Source organism: Hibiscus syriacus, unplaced genomic scaffold (assembly GCF_006381635.1).
Source record: "Hibiscus syriacus cultivar Baekdansim isolate YM2019G1 unplaced genomic scaffold, ASM638163v2 tig00110788_pilon, whole genome shotgun sequence".
NCBI classification, from domain to species: Eukaryota; Viridiplantae; Streptophyta; class Magnoliopsida; order Malvales; family Malvaceae; genus Hibiscus; species Hibiscus syriacus.
In genome coordinates, this window is record NW_024062863.1 from 901,084 (window position 1) to 917,791 (window position 16,708).

At 35.2% G+C, this 16,708-nt stretch overlaps 1 protein-coding gene across 2 annotated transcripts; it reads right to left on the reverse strand.

The window, feature by feature from the left end:
• Positions 1 to 1,349: 1,349 nt before the first annotated feature.
• LOC120141002 lies at positions 1,350 to 9,694 on the reverse strand. 2 transcript variants are annotated; one of them, XM_039155964.1, is made up of 9 exons: positions 9,617 to 9,694; positions 9,305 to 9,397; positions 7,029 to 8,321; positions 4,751 to 6,565; positions 3,304 to 4,347; positions 2,739 to 2,843; positions 2,505 to 2,594; positions 2,146 to 2,256; positions 1,350 to 2,064 (listed from the first exon to the last, which is right to left on the reverse strand). In XM_039155964.1, exons 2-9 carry the CDS (start codon positions 9,365 to 9,367, stop codon positions 1,519 to 1,521), a joined length of 5,067 nt encoding a protein of 1,688 aa, XP_039011895.1. In that variant the 5' UTR covers positions 9,368 to 9,397; positions 9,617 to 9,694; the 3' UTR covers positions 1,350 to 1,518. The 2 variants fall into 2 exon arrangements, with proteins under 2 accessions (XP_039011895.1, XP_039011894.1); XM_039155963.1 differs by lacking the exon at positions 9,617 to 9,694 and having other exon boundaries at positions 9,305 to 9,547.
• Positions 9,695 to 16,708: the final 7,014 nt, after the last annotated feature.

Consider the following 16,708-nt stretch of genomic DNA (forward strand, 5'->3'; position numbering starts at 1 on the left):
AATGAAAATAGATGTATAAGATTAAAAGTAGGAAATGAGAATATAATCACTAGGAAAAAAAACAAGGAGTTAATCTCAACCATCTATTTTTACTCATCCAATGTTCCTACTTTTATGTAAAACTACAAAGTTTTAAATTGTATCGGCTTAAATAGATTTATGTGAATTTTAACTCCAAAATTCAAATCAGTTTTTATGTCAAATTGAATCTTCTTTAATTTAGATCGAATCAAATAAACGATAAAAAAAATATAATATTTCAATCAAATTCAAATATACTAAAACCCAGACCCAATTCAATCTATTATTATATCAAACTATACAGAATCATATAAATATCAATATATTGTAATATCAAAATAAAAAATATTAATTTAATTTATGGTGCAACAATATGTAACTTCGGTTTGAAAATGTATTTGGACAATGGGTGTAAATGAATTAAATTAGAACGAATTAAGCTATATTCACATTCATTTAAATTTTTAGTATCGTGTCCATATTCGTTTAATTGATTTTGAAAGTATTTGCATTCATTTGTGAAAATGTTCATTTAACACTTGCAAACATATTCATTTAACGGTTGTGATTATATCCACTAATGTTAGTTTAATGTTCAACAACCAACCCTCTATTTCTACTCTTTTATTGGCAAACAAAAGAAAATTGGTGAAATTACAGTCCTTAAATTTCTTAAATTTCATAATTTAAACTCCAAAATTCACATTATATTCAATTTAGTCCCTATCTTCACTAATATATTATGTAAAAAGATAAAATGAAAATAAAAACCGAATAAACAAACTCATAAATGAACCGATAAATGAACTTGTTAGTGAACATAAACGAATCAAAAACACCTATGTTAGTGTTATTTCGTTTATTAAATAAACATAAATTTTTGTTCATATTCTTTTATTTTAACTTAATAAAAAATATAAACAAACAATTCGTCAAAAATTATGTTCATTTACACCCTTAACATTGGACAAAAGCATATTTGACAAACGGATTTCAAACTCATAGAACGCAAAAGCATGAAAACGTACAGAAGTTTGATGTGAACGAGTTCAGAGGTCGAGTTGTTGAATTATACTCAGATAAATATTTTCATCATTGAATTTTCAAATAATTAAATTCATTAAATTATTGTAAAATAACTATTAAATTTATCAATGTATTATAAAATAGTCATTAAATCTATTAATTTTTTTAACTTATAATATTACAATGGTCATTTTATAATGGTGGTTCGATAAATTTAATGATAGTTTATAAATTTTAGAAGTTCAAAAATGATTGTTTGAGCATATAGCTCGTATACTTCATCAAACCATTTTCCCCAAAAAAGAAGGTAGTTCACAACAAATAGCTTGGAAAAAAGCCTAGTGAATCAGTAATCATGAATAAAATCTCCACAAAATGTAGCAGTTATTTAGGGTTTATGACTTACCACTGTGAATTTAAGATGGCAAAGGCCTGTAAATGTCAAATATGATGAGTTCAGTTTCGTGTTAGTTAACTCACAGTTCCTTCATTGGAGATACCAGCTGAAAAGAACTGCTCAGCTCTGTTGATGAAGCTGCTCGAGAATCTAGAGTATAACATCAGTGAAGTCCCCAAAACCGGAAGGTTATTGTCATGTCTAATAGTAGTTTCTTCACAAATTTTTGTTGATCTACTCTCTCTTTGGTTTCTCATCTTGCCGATTTTCAGGCCATTTCCTACACTGCGTCCCTTTCCCCCCGATATCCTTGTGTTTCTGGTGTTGTATCGGCCAGATCTTAGAGGAACATCGCCCTGAGATCTTCTCAAATCAGAACCCTGGTGGTTACACTCATTTGGATCGTCTGGTAAGAGAATTTCCGGGTTTGAATTGGATGATCTGACGGTTGGTAAGATATTTCTGCAAGATCTTAGCAAGGACAGTAGCATATCCATACTTAGTTCCTGCTGAACTACATCCTTATTCTGTTCACAGCCATAACAGGCCGCAAGAAGTGTCCCTGCCAAGACCGGCATCAATTCTGGGTCGCTGAAGAACACGAAAGGCAGATCACACACCTGTTCCCTTCGAGCTCAACTGTTAGCTTCTCTAATAGCAACTAAAGATAAGAGAGAGAAAACTGTGAAGAGATCACTGACCTTGTGAAGAATTGTGGGACTTTTACCCCATCGAAGAACAGCTTGATTCCCGGAGTGGAACAAGGCGAAATAACCAAGAAGCAGCAGAGATTCAAGTAGAAGCAAACCAATCTGAGATGAAATTGATAGCGTAAGTTAAGAAAATGATCTTTGAGACTAAATTTCTCAAAGTTGACTTCTTTGGAATAGTACGATTCCTTGTATAAGTTTTAACCCATGCATGCATTTACTGAAAGATAGCCATTACAGAAAAAGTACAGGATGGGGATATTGTATAAAATTTTGGAATTGATACTGGCTATGTGTATGAATCTTGTCGGTTTTGCATGCATTACGGTAACATGCACATAATCAATCACCTGATCATTTGCTGCTTTCCATTTGCTCGTGCAAAATGAAAGAAGGAAACTCATCAGGTGGAAGAACTCCATTTTCAGGTCCGGCCTTGCCTGGGGATAAAAAGGGATCAAATCAGTTTTTTGTTTTCTGGCATATATCAAAATCAGCATAAACATGAGGAGAATCACATTGTTTAGCTAAAACCGCTATCATAAGTATCATCAACCAATATCCAATACATGAAATTTACTCACCAGCATTCCTTGTATATATGTAATATCCAATAGCGCCAAATTATTCAGAACCTTCAGTACTCCTGTTGCCACATCTTCAAAATTAGATGGAAGGGCATTTGATGCCTGAAACAGAATCGACAATTAATTATAAAAATAGCATCTCCAATATTCTAGTAGAAGACTCTTTTCTTAAACAACCACAAATTAGCCATTTTCCCAACATGTGGCTCTGTTCTACAAATATTGACCACATTATCTATTCAAAAGCATACCCTTAGTACGATCCTGATACCAAATATTTCATAGTATAACAAGTTAGAATTAATAAAATGAGGTCTCATCTAACCATGAAAAGACAATAGTAAGAACTGCTCAAACCAAAATTAATCTTCAGAAAAAAAAAGCAGCTCTGTTTTGGTCTCCCTTTTTCTAGCTCGAAAAGTATAGAGCAAAAGACAATACTGAATATAACCTGAACCAAAGTGGTGGAAGTTTAAAAGTTTCCATAAAAGAATCTTATTTGATTCCATGACATAAAATAAAAGAAAAGGAAAAGGAACTTTTCAAAAGGTGGTCAAGTTACCTGCTCAGAAGGTAACTTATTGTTTGCTTGAAGTAGCACACTTGTCAACAAGGAAGGAAGAGTGACTAATCCAGTTTCGGATATAGCAGAAAGAAGGAATGTCACTGGTTGTTTCACGCTTGATATGTTTTCGTTCAATTTCTCCTCCCTGGCAGTTATGATGGCTTTCTCTTCCTTTTGCTCAACTAGAATTTTCTGTGATGCATCTGTAACATCTACCTTGGAAATGCTGAGATTGATCAACTCGACTGAACTATCATTGTTATCTATTCTACGTGGTTCATCTAATGGTCTATCCTCTGGTACATCAGATAGCGGTGCCATTATGCTACCACTTGGCGCACATAATTGAGGTGTATTGTCTCCAGGGTTGATATTTCCAAAGGAACATCTAGAATCCGCAGATGCTGTAATCTTAGTATCTTGACTTTCAGTACCCAGTTCCATTTCAATATGTAAAGATTCCCAATTGATGCAACTCTTTCCGGGACTGGATGTCAAAACCACCAGTAGATGGATACTCAAAAGAATAGATGAAGGGAATGGGAATCCTTCAACCTGAGGCCTGTCATATAAAGCAAAGAGATCTCTGAACCGGTGAATAACTTGGTAGGCAACTAATAACTCAAGCAAGCCATCCCGCATTTGGAGTTGGCGTTCATCAGAGCTTATATGACCAATAATTGAGGAGACAGCCCATAAAAAACCATCCAGTACTTCGGACACTGATTCAAAATTTTCAAGAGAAGTTTTGCATGAGAGAGAGTTGCTGCTTCCGGGGAGATTTAAGGATGCAGCAATCTTTATATAGTTCTCAAGTGCCGCCGACAGCATGGGAATCATAGGAGGCAAAAGATTCTGAGCAAGAAAATAACTCTGGTTCACAGGAGTCGATAACACCACCCTCAGAAGTTTTAAAAGATGTATTGTCACTTGACAAGCTTCAGGTTTCGATGAATGTGAAGCCGGAAGGGCCGAAGCAATAAAATCAAGCAGACCAGCTTGGCGAGAAGCATGAAGCTCAGGTTCCTTTCCCTCCAGAAACTAATTCACAATGAAATTTTCATAAGAATAAGTTAGAAAGATAGCATCAATCCCCACCCACCATTTCAATGCTAGTTGCAGATTGAATAAAAGAACTTATGTATAGCTACCATATTTTATTAAAGAAAATGGTTGACCATAACATGTAGTTGAAAAAGACATGAATAAACTAAAAGTAGATTCGTATAATTTTAATCCTCTCTTATTAAAAAAAAATCCTCTCAACCATCAAAAGAGTGCATTGAATATCCCCTAGAATGATTGACAGAAAATATTCTGAATCCTGGAAATTCCTTTAAGATTCATAATACCCATAAAGAAAACATCTCAAGTTGGTACCATCATAACCGCAGTACAAGTTATGATCCTAATTTTTTTTAATAGTGGCCTAAAAATGGCATACCTTGATCATTTCTGCAGTAATTAACCCTATACTTGAGGCTCCTTCTTTTCTTGCTTGACGAAGTTTCTGAAGTTCTTGAAGCCACCTCCCAATTTTCGCTCTTGCAGTTCCCACAGCTGTTCTATATCCAATACCAGTATTTTCAGGAGCAGCAGGAGGTTCAAAAATTTCAAACTTCAGAGCCATAAGTCTTTGTCGAATTCTTTTAATCCTTCGCTTCAATGAGTGTTGCAAAGCACTATTGCCTGTTGCAAGTGCAGAATTTCCTAAAATAGAACTGCCATTTGCTTGACAATCCTCAACACCGTTGGTTGGTGTAGATCTGCCCTGGCTTTCCTTATTAATGGATCGACGCATTAAAGGTGAAGACTGATCCCTAAAATCCATAGAAGCTCTCTCCCGTATTTGTTCAAGGTAAAATTTACGACGTTGCTCACTTTCACGTAGTTTTTCAGCTAATTTCTGGGCAAGAAGTTCAGCTTCCTCTTGCTGAGCTTTAGCTCTTTCCTCCCTCCTCCGAAGCTGCTCTACGGCTCTAGCCTCTCTGGCTGCACTTGATGCTTTCCGTTCTTCTTCCCTTCTCAATTGAGCATCCTCCTTTTTCTTCTGTATCTCGGCAAGACGTTGCAGCTTTTCAGCTTCAATGAGCTTTCTGCGTTCTATAACAGCTTCCTCTCTAGCCATATCTTCTTTCTGCTTACTTTTCATCACTTGAAGTTTTTCAGCTCTTCTCAACTCTGAATCTTGCAGTTTCTGGCGTAACGTGATCTTTTTATTTTCTTCATTTAATGAAGTAATAAAACGAACCTCATTAACTTTACTGCTTTCATCACCAGCTCTCCTCACAACTTCTGCAAGAAAAGCTTCATGCCGTGATTCACTACGTTGCTGACGGGAATACATTCCCTCTCGTAACTTCATAGTCCGAACAGCCTGCCATTCATTGACTCGAATGAGTTTCTCTGAGGTACGCTGAAGTTTTTGAACTCTTTCATTCTCCAATTCACTTCGGATCCTCATCGCCCGTGCATGTTTTTCCTCTGCTTCCTTCTTTAAATCCACAGGAGTTTTCTTCTTCTTCTCGGGGGACATTAGCTTGTCGTGCAAAGAACGTAAACGTTCAGCACTTTTCTTGCCAATTCCAGGTGAGTATGATACCCGTGAAGAAACACGGAAAGGAGACGCAAGTATGTCTTCCCAGTTCCTTTTCTCCTTCCATGCATCCATGGGTTTCCATGAAGCAGCATTTCTCTTATCCTTGTCCTTTTCAGGAGGAATTTGCCTCTTAATCTGATCCAAACTTTTAGATTTTTTTTCAACAACATTTTCTGTTAATGTTTTGTCTTTCCTAGAAAGCAGCTTCTCAGTTTCAGACCCAAGATATTCTCTCCTACTCTTTCCAGCAACAGATGCAGTAGGATTGTCCTTCAGAAATGGCCTAGATGAAGCAACATCAGAAGAGATATAGTTCTTTGGAGGGTCACGACCATTTTGAACAGAGTTTAATTTGCCATACTTGCCTGGTTCAATGCTTCGTTTCTCTCCATATAGGTTCCGTTGAGTAAGATCTGAACCTCCACTTAGTTTTCTTGACTTTATCCCCAGCTCTTTATCATTGGATGTTACATCAGACAGCGTAACTGACTTCTTCAAATTATCACCAGATATCGAAGCACAATTGGAATTGTCCTGCCCCAGGGATTTCATACTGTTACGTGATAGTTGGGTAGCTCGCTCTTGTTGAATTTTTTTAAAAGCCTCTAGGGATGAAGACAGTATCTCCGCTCGGTGAGGTGAAGTTGTCATTCTACGAACCTGCATCCAAGAGGAAGTATCGATAGTGTTCCATATGAGATGGCTAAATGGAATGAAAATGACATTAGAGAACCATCAAATTTAGCACACGCGTATATGCATTTGTGTCTACTAGCTTAACCTACTGCAGGTCATCTTCCAATACCATGGTTTAGATCCAAACCCTAACTCTACCCCAGCCCCCGACACACACACATATATTCCAGGCTCCACAACTCCAAAAGCTCTTTTATCTTTTTTCAATTTCAGTCGAGTAGACACGTGTAAGAAGAGATAAAATGAACTCTAATAAGTACATGTCATATAGAAAGGTGCACACCATGAATTTTAAGTTCCAACAGAAGTAAAATGTAGGCTCGAGGATTATTCCAAAAGAATGATATAAATTGCCATTAATCTGATCAAAAACTCCAAGCAATAATATGGGGAAAATAAAAATAAAATAGGCGCTAAGCATCCTTACCTCCCAGGAAAGCGCATGTGGTCTTCTGTGGTCACTCTTTAAAGTAATTGGCAAATCATCAACCGATTGAAAAGAGGACTTTTTCACATCCTCAAACTCTTGCACTCTTGCACTTAATTCTTTGAAGTCAGAAGCAGCCTCTTCAAGAACAAGGATGGCCTCTTTCATCTGCTCCACATCACATTCAAGTTCACAAAGAAGATAAAGTTCATCCACTGCCCTATTAAGATTCTCAAAAAGGAAACACCAAAGCCGTTCCCTAAACCTTTCTTTGCTTTCTCCGGCATCACCTTCTCCGATAGCAGTTATAAGTTGAGCATTTGACAGATCAGATTTTCTACCATCTTCTATACAATCTGTAATTGATTCTCTCAAAGTTTCCGGTCCACTGTTCTCAGGGGGAAGTGACACAGCATCCAGTGAAACTATCTCGATGCTTGAATCACTATCTACAATAGGTTCTTCAGATGTTTTTGGCTTGTCAACCTCCAACGAGACATCAGGTTTAACCGCTGCTCCAGAGGCTTGAGGAGATAGAAAGCTACAATCTACTTGATTATTCACTATTGTTTTGATGTGTCCGGTATGTATTTCCTTGAAACCATCATCTGCAGAAATTATTTTTTCGTTGTCAATCTCTTGTTCCAAAACTCCTGAAGATATTTCACTTATCCCTTTACATTTTTCTTCCATTATTTCACCCTTAGGAGTCAATGGAGATACCAACCAAGAATGACTGTCTTCATCCATGGATGCTTCTACTGTGTTTTCTTGGAGGTTGGTGCATGAAATTGAATTACTAGTGTTCTCATTCTTCGAACAACCAGGCACATTATCATCACCTATATCACCAAACTTGATTTCAGCTCCCACATTGTTTACATGGTGTACTACCAGCACATTGTCTTCTAAATCACCCCACTTGATTTTGTGAACTGTATGTGGTTTATCCTTTGATAGAACTTTTGGGTTATTTGTGCAGCTACCATTAGCATTTTCGACAAAAGAAGAGGGGGAGGGGGAGCCTTCACAATCTTGCTTAAGAACACATTTATCAAGATAACACGCATTCTTTTCATCTTCATTTGACTCAGCAGTTGACTTTGCAAGACCACCCTGGCTATTTACACCTGAATTCCCTGCAGATGATTGAGACAGAGATCTATCTTTTCCTTGCACAGATCCACCATTCTTGTTTAACAACTGTTGACCTCTCATCAAGTTATAGCCATTTTTGGCTGAAAATCCCCCACCCCAACTTTGCACGGAAAACTTTGAGCTGCTTCTGTGTTTCTGAGAAAGAAGGAAAACAAACACTAACAAATAACAACACTTGACGTCGACATAATTATGTGGTAGTCTTTGGAGACACGTTTAGAATATTAAGTTAGTTTTCTAAAATTATTTTGGTTAACTCAACAGACCTACAAGCACATCTAGAAGGACTATCTGATGATATCAGAAAAAGGAAGATGGATCATCTCCATATGCCAGAAATACCAATAACATAACACTGAAAGTTTGACATCAAGAACAAAGTTAAGAAAAATGAAGCCCTGGGTTGCAATGGAAGGCAAAACATGGACAAGACAAGATGAATACCTTGTTCAAGCAATGTTTCCAAACTTTTTGTGTGAATAAAATAAAATTTTAAGTCCAAGACTCCCGCTCTATTTTTTAACATAAACATTCACCTTTGTATTATTGTAAATTGTTTTTCGTTAGAATCACACGAAAACTTATGAAACATATTTCCCTCAATCTGATATAGACCCAAATAATTCGTAATTGTACAATAGTTAAATGATCCATTAGCAAAGTGACGGACTCTTACTTCCCAGTGATCAAGGATCAAACCATAAGAACCTCGAATATCAAACTAATAATAATAATTTGACAATCAAACAATTTTATTTTCGAAGCTAAATAAAGGACATATCACCCATAATCTAACCTTAAAATCAATCTTAACTCAGAAATCAGCAATAAATATACATAAAGAAATTGCTTAGCAAATTGCCAGGCTGCTGATAAAAAGTACAACAATTCAAAACTAATTTTCTTTCCATACTAAAATCGAAATCAGATAGGATAGCTCAAAGCAGCAATCAAACTGAATTCAGCTAATAAAATGATGAGAGAAAATACTCCCATTCCCCCACTTTTCCACTTTTCCTAGTAACTAAACAAATAATAAGCTCAAAAAGGAAACAAAAACAACCAAATTATGACAATGCGAAAGGGGGTTTAGCAATATCGAAACGAGAAAATAACACCTTTTTCACTTCAAACCATCCCGAGCCTTGATCATCCACTGATTCTCCACTGTTCTCCATCATCTCCAAGCAATAAAAACCCCACAGTAGCCTCTGAAAATAAGAACTTAACAACAAAAGGAATATAATTGATCATAAAAAAAACCCTTAGTGTTACAGCAGGAGGGGAAAAAGGGAAAAATATTTTTATTTGTACAGAAAAAATATCAACTTCGTTAAACAAGCACAGTCAACAAGATCAAATAAAATAGGGTAAACTACTGGTTTTACAAAAATAGTGGGTGATAGAACCGATCAGCGGAAAAGGTAAACCTAAAATGCGAATTGAAAGAAATCGCGAGTAAATTACGACAAAATAATCGTAATATTTGAAGGAAATATTGGGATTTTTTTTTAAAAGGAAATGGGGATTTTTCAAGTTTTTCTGTTCTTTTATTTTTCCATTTCATGGGCCGGTTTGAGCCCAATCGTAATTTTGCTCTTTTATCTAAGTCGGAACCAAAATCGAATATATAAATGATTTATTTTATTATTTAAAATAAAATGTTGTATATTAATATATATATTTTTAAAATATTATTAAAATAACTCAAATATAATGGGATATCTTTGCTTGAAAACTGAAATTTGTAACGAAACTAATACTTTATTTGAATTTAATTATAAAATGTATATTGTTATATTCTTTAATATTTTATTTTTATAATAAAAAAATGGATTGGACAAATCTTTAGTTAATTCGATATAAATTTAATTTAATATTAATATTTTGTTTTTATTTTAATTTAACAATATAACATATGCAAAATATTAATATAAAAGTTTTTAAAAGTTTTAATGTTATTTAAATAATTAAATAAATATTTTAATCGACTAAACTAAAATATGAAAAGTTCAAACCGGTACTCAACCGACCATAAGCACATCTATTACCCGCCAACAAGATAGTTGTAAATAGTGTTTCATTAAATGGAAATATAATAAAAGAAAGAAAAAGTGTGATAAAAGCAAAGACAAAAGTAGTAGGAAAAAACCACCACCAAAATTAGAAGAGAAAATAACTTCAGTGATCGAAAATATCTTACAATATACGAATTTAACTCTCTTTTTTTGATTTGCCAAAATGACCAACAAATTCGTAACGCGAACTCTAATTTCCAATTTCGCAACGCGAATATGTAAATCGCATTGCGATTTTCCAAATTCGCTTTTCCAAATTCGCAACGCGAATTTGTAAATCGCAACGCATAAGTCAAATTCGCAACGAGATAGTCAAATTCACAACGCGATAGTTAAATGTTTTTATGCGAAACACAATATTAATTTCGCTACACAAATGTAAACAATATTATCGCAAATCATCTCTAACCTAAAACCCTAAATCACAACTCAGTCTCATCTCCATCTCTCACTCTCTACGGCGACATCCGTCCCCATCTCCGATGAAATTCGTCTATCTCCATCTCTCAGAGCAACCCTCACAACCATTCACGGTCAGAAATGGAAAATCAACCACCGAGGGTTAGTTTTTTAAATCTCTTATTTTTATTTTGAAATTTTTGTATTATTATTAGATTTTTCTTATATTGATGATAAATTTACTGGTAATTTCAATATATATAGATTAACCATTTCACTGAGATTGCTTAGTAAATTCATTCGGTTGCTGTCAATACTGCTAAACTGTTTAGTCTTTAACCCTGTGAAGTTAGTATTTGTCTTTGTTTTGTCTTTTTGTTGAAGAAACCCTAAATCACAACGCCAAATTCACAACGCGAAAATGTTTCGCGTTGCGAATTTCATTTTCGCGTTGTGAATTTAAGTTTCAGAAACTTCTTTTATTCTGCAAATTGAAACTTGAATGAATTGCATTACTTCAACAAAAAAAACAAAGACAAATACTAACTTCACAGTGTTGCTAATTTAAGTTTCAAGAATAAACTACAACTCTTTATGTTGTCCTTGAACCTGCACTAAACATATATGTTGTCCTTTAAAATGTTTATATAAGTGCTTACTTCTCGAATGTTATCTGATGCATTTTGTGAACTATGATGGAATAATGACTTAGGTGAATACCGTGCTAGTTTGAAACATATTTGGCTTTGTTTTCACAGTTTAATATCATGTCTGTTTATAGTGTATAATAAGGAGTTTTTAGTATATCTAACTGTATGTTTATTGTTTTTGTAAAAAAAAAATTCGGCTGCATTGACCTTAAGGAATAAATTAAGCCTAACTACTAAAATTGCGTCGACACTTACACCTCTACAAAGAAAATTGTTTGAGGATACTTGCTTCGGGTCATGGCTGAAAGTGCAACATACGGGTGGAAATGCTATGTTGACACATTTGTTTCTTCAGACCATGACTAACGATCTACCCGAGGGGATACAACGTGGTGATGAGGAGATATGGTTTCATTTTCCTCCGACACATACTTGTTTTGGGCGGGAGGATTTTTGCTTAATCACTGGTCTACGCTTTGGACAAGATGATGTAGGTCAGTACACTAGTCATATCGCCCGCCCATCATGGTTATCTCGGGTTTTTCCTGAGCTGGCAAAGTCGAAGCCGAGTTTACACGTCGACAACTTGAAGAGATTATTTGATAAAGATGGTTTTACTCAGATGGATGACCTTGATGTTGTCCGAGTATGCCATTTATTACTTTTGCATGCCGACTTTTTAGGCAAAGAGGGCAGACAACCTATCTCCGAGGACCTAATATTATTGATATATGACCTAAATGCATGGAACCTGTTTCCGTGGGGTTCATATCTATGGAAAGCTACCTGGAAGAAGTTGTCGTCTGCCTTTGAGGACCGAAAAAGTTTGTGGGGCAATGGTTCTAAATACAGTTTGACAGGCTTTACTTGGGCCTTTAAGGTAATAATTTCTATATAATGTTTCCAAAATTATAATTAATTATTTAACAATTACTAATGTTTGTAGATTTGGATATTTGAGGTTTTCCCCAGCATGCAGACATATGCGATAAAAAGATCAAATGATATTCCTAGGGCTATTACCTGGAAGAGGATCCGCATGTTGGATTGGGAAGAGTTACTCCCATATACGACGATGAATGATGTAAGTTAACACACAAATAATACCATATATAAACAAGTTATTACTAGTACAAGTTTAACTTTGTTTGAGTTTTTATATTGTTAGGAGGCCAACTATCCATTACAGAGGCTGACACCCACAGAGGCTGAGCTTGCCACTGATTGGTGGCAAGCTAGTAAGAGGTTTTTTTATGGGACGGATGATGAGTACCCCCTACTTCGAGAGCCATCACCTGATCGGGCCGATTCTACAGCTCGACACCTGGAGCCATCACCTGATCGAGCCTCTTCTCCACCTCCACCATCACCTATTCCATCACATCATCGAGTCTCTTTTCCACCATCACCTCATGATAGGCGACCGGCAAAGAGGCCACGATATTTATCTCCCTGTTCTCCACCTCCACGGGATAAGTTAGGGGAATTACGTGATGAGGTCGGTGCTTTACGTCATGAGGTTGGTACTTTATGTGAAGATAATGGTGCATGGCGTGATGAGGTTCAATCTTTACGTGATGAGGTGGATTTTTTACGCGATGACAATGGTGCGCTACGCGGTGAGGTATCTACTTTACGTGATGAGGTTGTCACTCTACGCGAGATTGTTTTATTGTTGCAAAATGAGGTTCATACTCTACGCAATGAGGTAAATTTGTTTAATACTATACTAAAAATGCAAATAACCTTTTTTTGGCATTATTTATTTATTTATTTACTGATTTATGTATTAATTTATTTTCAGTGGCCTGATAAGGTAGATGCTTTACGTCGGGTTTTTCTTGTACGATGGGGTTCAAGCATCAGACGTCGTGCACGTGCCATTACGTCTCCGTTCACCCCACTAGTACCAAGACTCCGTAAGAATAAGCTCGATGCACCTATCATCATTCAAGAGACGCCTCCTATTGTTCAAGAGGCTCCTCTCATCATCGAAGAAGCCCCTCCCACCGTTCAAGAGGCCCCTGTCATCGTTCAAGAGGTCTCGACCGTCGTTCAAGAGCCCGATTCACATGGCGTCATATGTCAACATATTGATAAACCCCCTCCCGTGCCCGATATGATGGGTGCGAGTTGGCTTTCGTATGTGTTACCGACTAGTACCATTCCTCAGTAGGAGAGAGAAACACTATCGAAAATAATTACGGATAATACCGTTTAGGCTAAGACCGCAATTGATTTTTATCTACATGAGCGGAGCAAGGGGTGTTATTATGACCTATGCCAAATCGACGATGCTTTTCAATTGTTTCTTGACCAGTCTTGGTGGGGTATTTTATTAGGGGTTGAAGATAATGGCTATCTAGAAGGGGTGGTAAGTCTTATATTCTTCTTATATGGCATTTTGATTAATTTTTTTAAAATTATTAATAAATTCACTAATATATTTATTTTTTTATAAAACAACATATTGATGCATGGGTGTCACGTCTTCTAATAATAAGGAAATTAAGGAAAAGAAATATTCGATGGACTATTATGCCGACGTCTTTTCACGCAGCTCACTTGAAGGATCAGAGAGATGCTTCATATACGTTGGGTAATGGAAAAGCTAAACTTTATCCTGTGTGGTGGGAGGTCGATAAGGTTAGTATTTATTTTTTTGAATATTTTAAAGGTTTTCATAAATTTTATTTGATGTGCGCAATTATTTATGATTGCAGGTGTTTATCCCTGTTTTGGAACGTCGTCATTGGCTTCTCGTTGAGCTTCAGCTCCCATCCCTGAAGACAATGGTATATGACAGCATGTTGAATTACATATCATTGTCTGATTTGAGAGATATTATTACAAAGGGATGAAGCGATCATTTGCCTAAATACTTGGATGCGATTGATTATTGGACAAATTCTGGAAACAATAAGCCAAATAAGTTCAAAATTACAATGATCAGAGACGAGACTGCGCCACAACAAACGCAGGGAGCCAGAGGGGATTGTGGTTCTCTCGTATGCTTGTGCTTGGAACGTTTGACGACAGGAAGTAAACAGTATCTACCTCCCACAGATAGAGATAGAGGTGCAGTAGCTTTTGTTTTCGGCATTATATGGTCAGACCGATATATACGAGATGCTGCCTACCTACATCCGCGTACTGAAAGTGTGCATAAACAATTGGTAAGTTTGAACAAGTGTTAACATATATACTCTTTAATTGGTTTGAAAATATTTGGTTAAGTACCTAGAATTCAGTAATTTGTTGTTTGTTGATTTTAGATGTGTAGAAAGTATTGTTTGAGCAAATGTTTGGTTTCTGCAGGTTAATCCTGAAATGAGTTGCGTGAAATTGATGTATTTGTGCATAAACAACAGTCTGAGGTACACTTTTTTTGCTTTGTTTAATTGAATTTTACATTGAAAGTTGATTTGTTTAATTGATGAGAAAATAAGATTTATTTTTTGATTAATTTATTTGCAAAAGTTTATTTGTAAAAGTTGATTTGTTTAATTTGATGTGTAAATAAGAATTATTTTTTTGCTTGTTTAATTGATTTGTAAAAGTTGATTTGTTGTTTCTAAAAAATTCAATATGCATTATGTTTGAAGGCAAAAAAGACTTGTTGAAGGTACAAATTCGCAATGCGATAGTCAAATTCGCAACGCGATTTTCGGTTTGCGAATTTGACTTTCGCGTTGATCGCAACATACAACATCAAGGTATATACAACTAGAGGTGAGTATACGGGCTACCCGCCCGTTTAGCCCGCGGGTTTTGACGGTGCGGGCTTAAACGGAGCGGGCTTAAAAGCCCGCATTCATAAATAATTTTGAATTTTAAGGCCCGCGGCCCGTCCATTTAACCCGCGGGCTAAACGGGCTTACCCACGACCCGTTTAATAAAAATAATTTTAAATGCTTTAAATGTAATAAAAAATAATGTTTTAACTTACTGCACCTTTAAAAATGATCGAGCAACTTGAAAAGGAAGGTAGCACCGTCAAAATAATAAATAATATTTAAATTTTATTTTAAATAGCCGAAAATGATTATAAAATAATATTTTTTTTAATTTTTTAATCATTAATATATATATATAATGATATAATTACTTAAACTCAAATTAAAAAAACAATATTCACTTGTGTCACCAAATTGAAAAAAAAATAAAACAATAACCACATTATACTTTTATAAAACAAGATTATTCAAGGCTATAATATGAAGACACAGAAGTGTCTGAAAGCAGAAATTCAAATATAAAAATTCAACAAAGTCAAACATTATACAAATCTAACAAGAAAGTTGTCAAGTGTTCCTAATAATTGTATTTTATGGATACTTTAGAGAAATACTAAGACATAATATGAAAATATAAAATAAAATACTTACAGTATAAGAGTAAATTTGAAAAATATAGTTATACTAAAATTGATAAAATATAAGTCATTAATTTGTTAAAATATATTTATTTTTTAAAAGTCTTTAAAAGTTGAAAAGTATATTTTCAATTTTTTCTTTTACTTTTTTTCTTATTTTTAATCCAAATAATATGTGTCATGTGATATATTATTAGAATATCACGTGACTTTTTATAATTAAAGAACAAAATGGATAACATACTTCATAAAAAAATAAAGGTCAAAATTAAATAAAAAATCTTTAAATACCAAAATGATAATGATGTATATTTAAATGAAAAAAATATCAAGCAACGGTAAAATTATGACAAACACCCTAATAAATTTAAGAACTACAATAGTTATAAGTAACATCATATTTATAGGTAATTTATTTTCTTTTTCTATAAAATTCTTTAAGTTTATTTTCTCTAAAATTTTATAAATTTTAAATTAAGCGGGCTTTAGCAGGTTTAACGGGTAGCCCGCGGTTATACCCATTAAACCCGCGGGTTTAACGATCCGGGCTAAAAAGCCCGCAATTTAAACGATCTTTAATTTTTGGGGCCTGAAGCCCGCACGGGTCGCGGGTTAAACGGGTAGCCCGCGGGCCTTAGCCCATATACCCAGCTCTATATACAACATCAAACACATTCCAAGCTATAAATACAAGCTAAGGACACTTGAAGAAGCAAGAGAACAAACATCCAAACAATCAAACACAAGAGAAAATCCCAACATGATAACAACTGAACAGATCATAGCAATGTTCAAACTCAAGTTGTAGATTTTGATTTCCTTTTGCTTGGCACCATATGAGATTTGGATTTTGATTTCCTTTTGCTTGGCACCATATGAGCTTTGGATTTTGATAAGCATCGGAAGCATTTCAGACTTATTATTTTTGTTATTATTACAAGTTGTAGCCCTCAATTATCAGGATTTTTAGTTGTCATTTGTTGCATTTCTCGTATACCACCTAGATCATACGCCCGAAAC

What these genes read in the sequence shown, in the direction of transcription:
- LOC120141002 (XM_039155964.1), bottom strand. Translation starts at nt 9,367, where the DNA reads ATGATGGAGAACAGTGGAGAATCAGTGGATGATCAAGGCTCGGGATGG. An exon ending in CACATGCGCTTTCCTGGGAG is followed by an intron (nt 6,566 to 7,028) that starts GTAAGGATGCTT and finishes TCTTGGATGCAG; the next exon opens with GTTCGTAGAATGACAACTTC. An exon ending in TTACTGCAGAAATGATCAAG is followed by an intron (nt 4,348 to 4,750) that starts GTATGCCATTTT and finishes ATTGTGAATTAG; the next exon opens with TTTCTGGAGGGAAAGGAACC.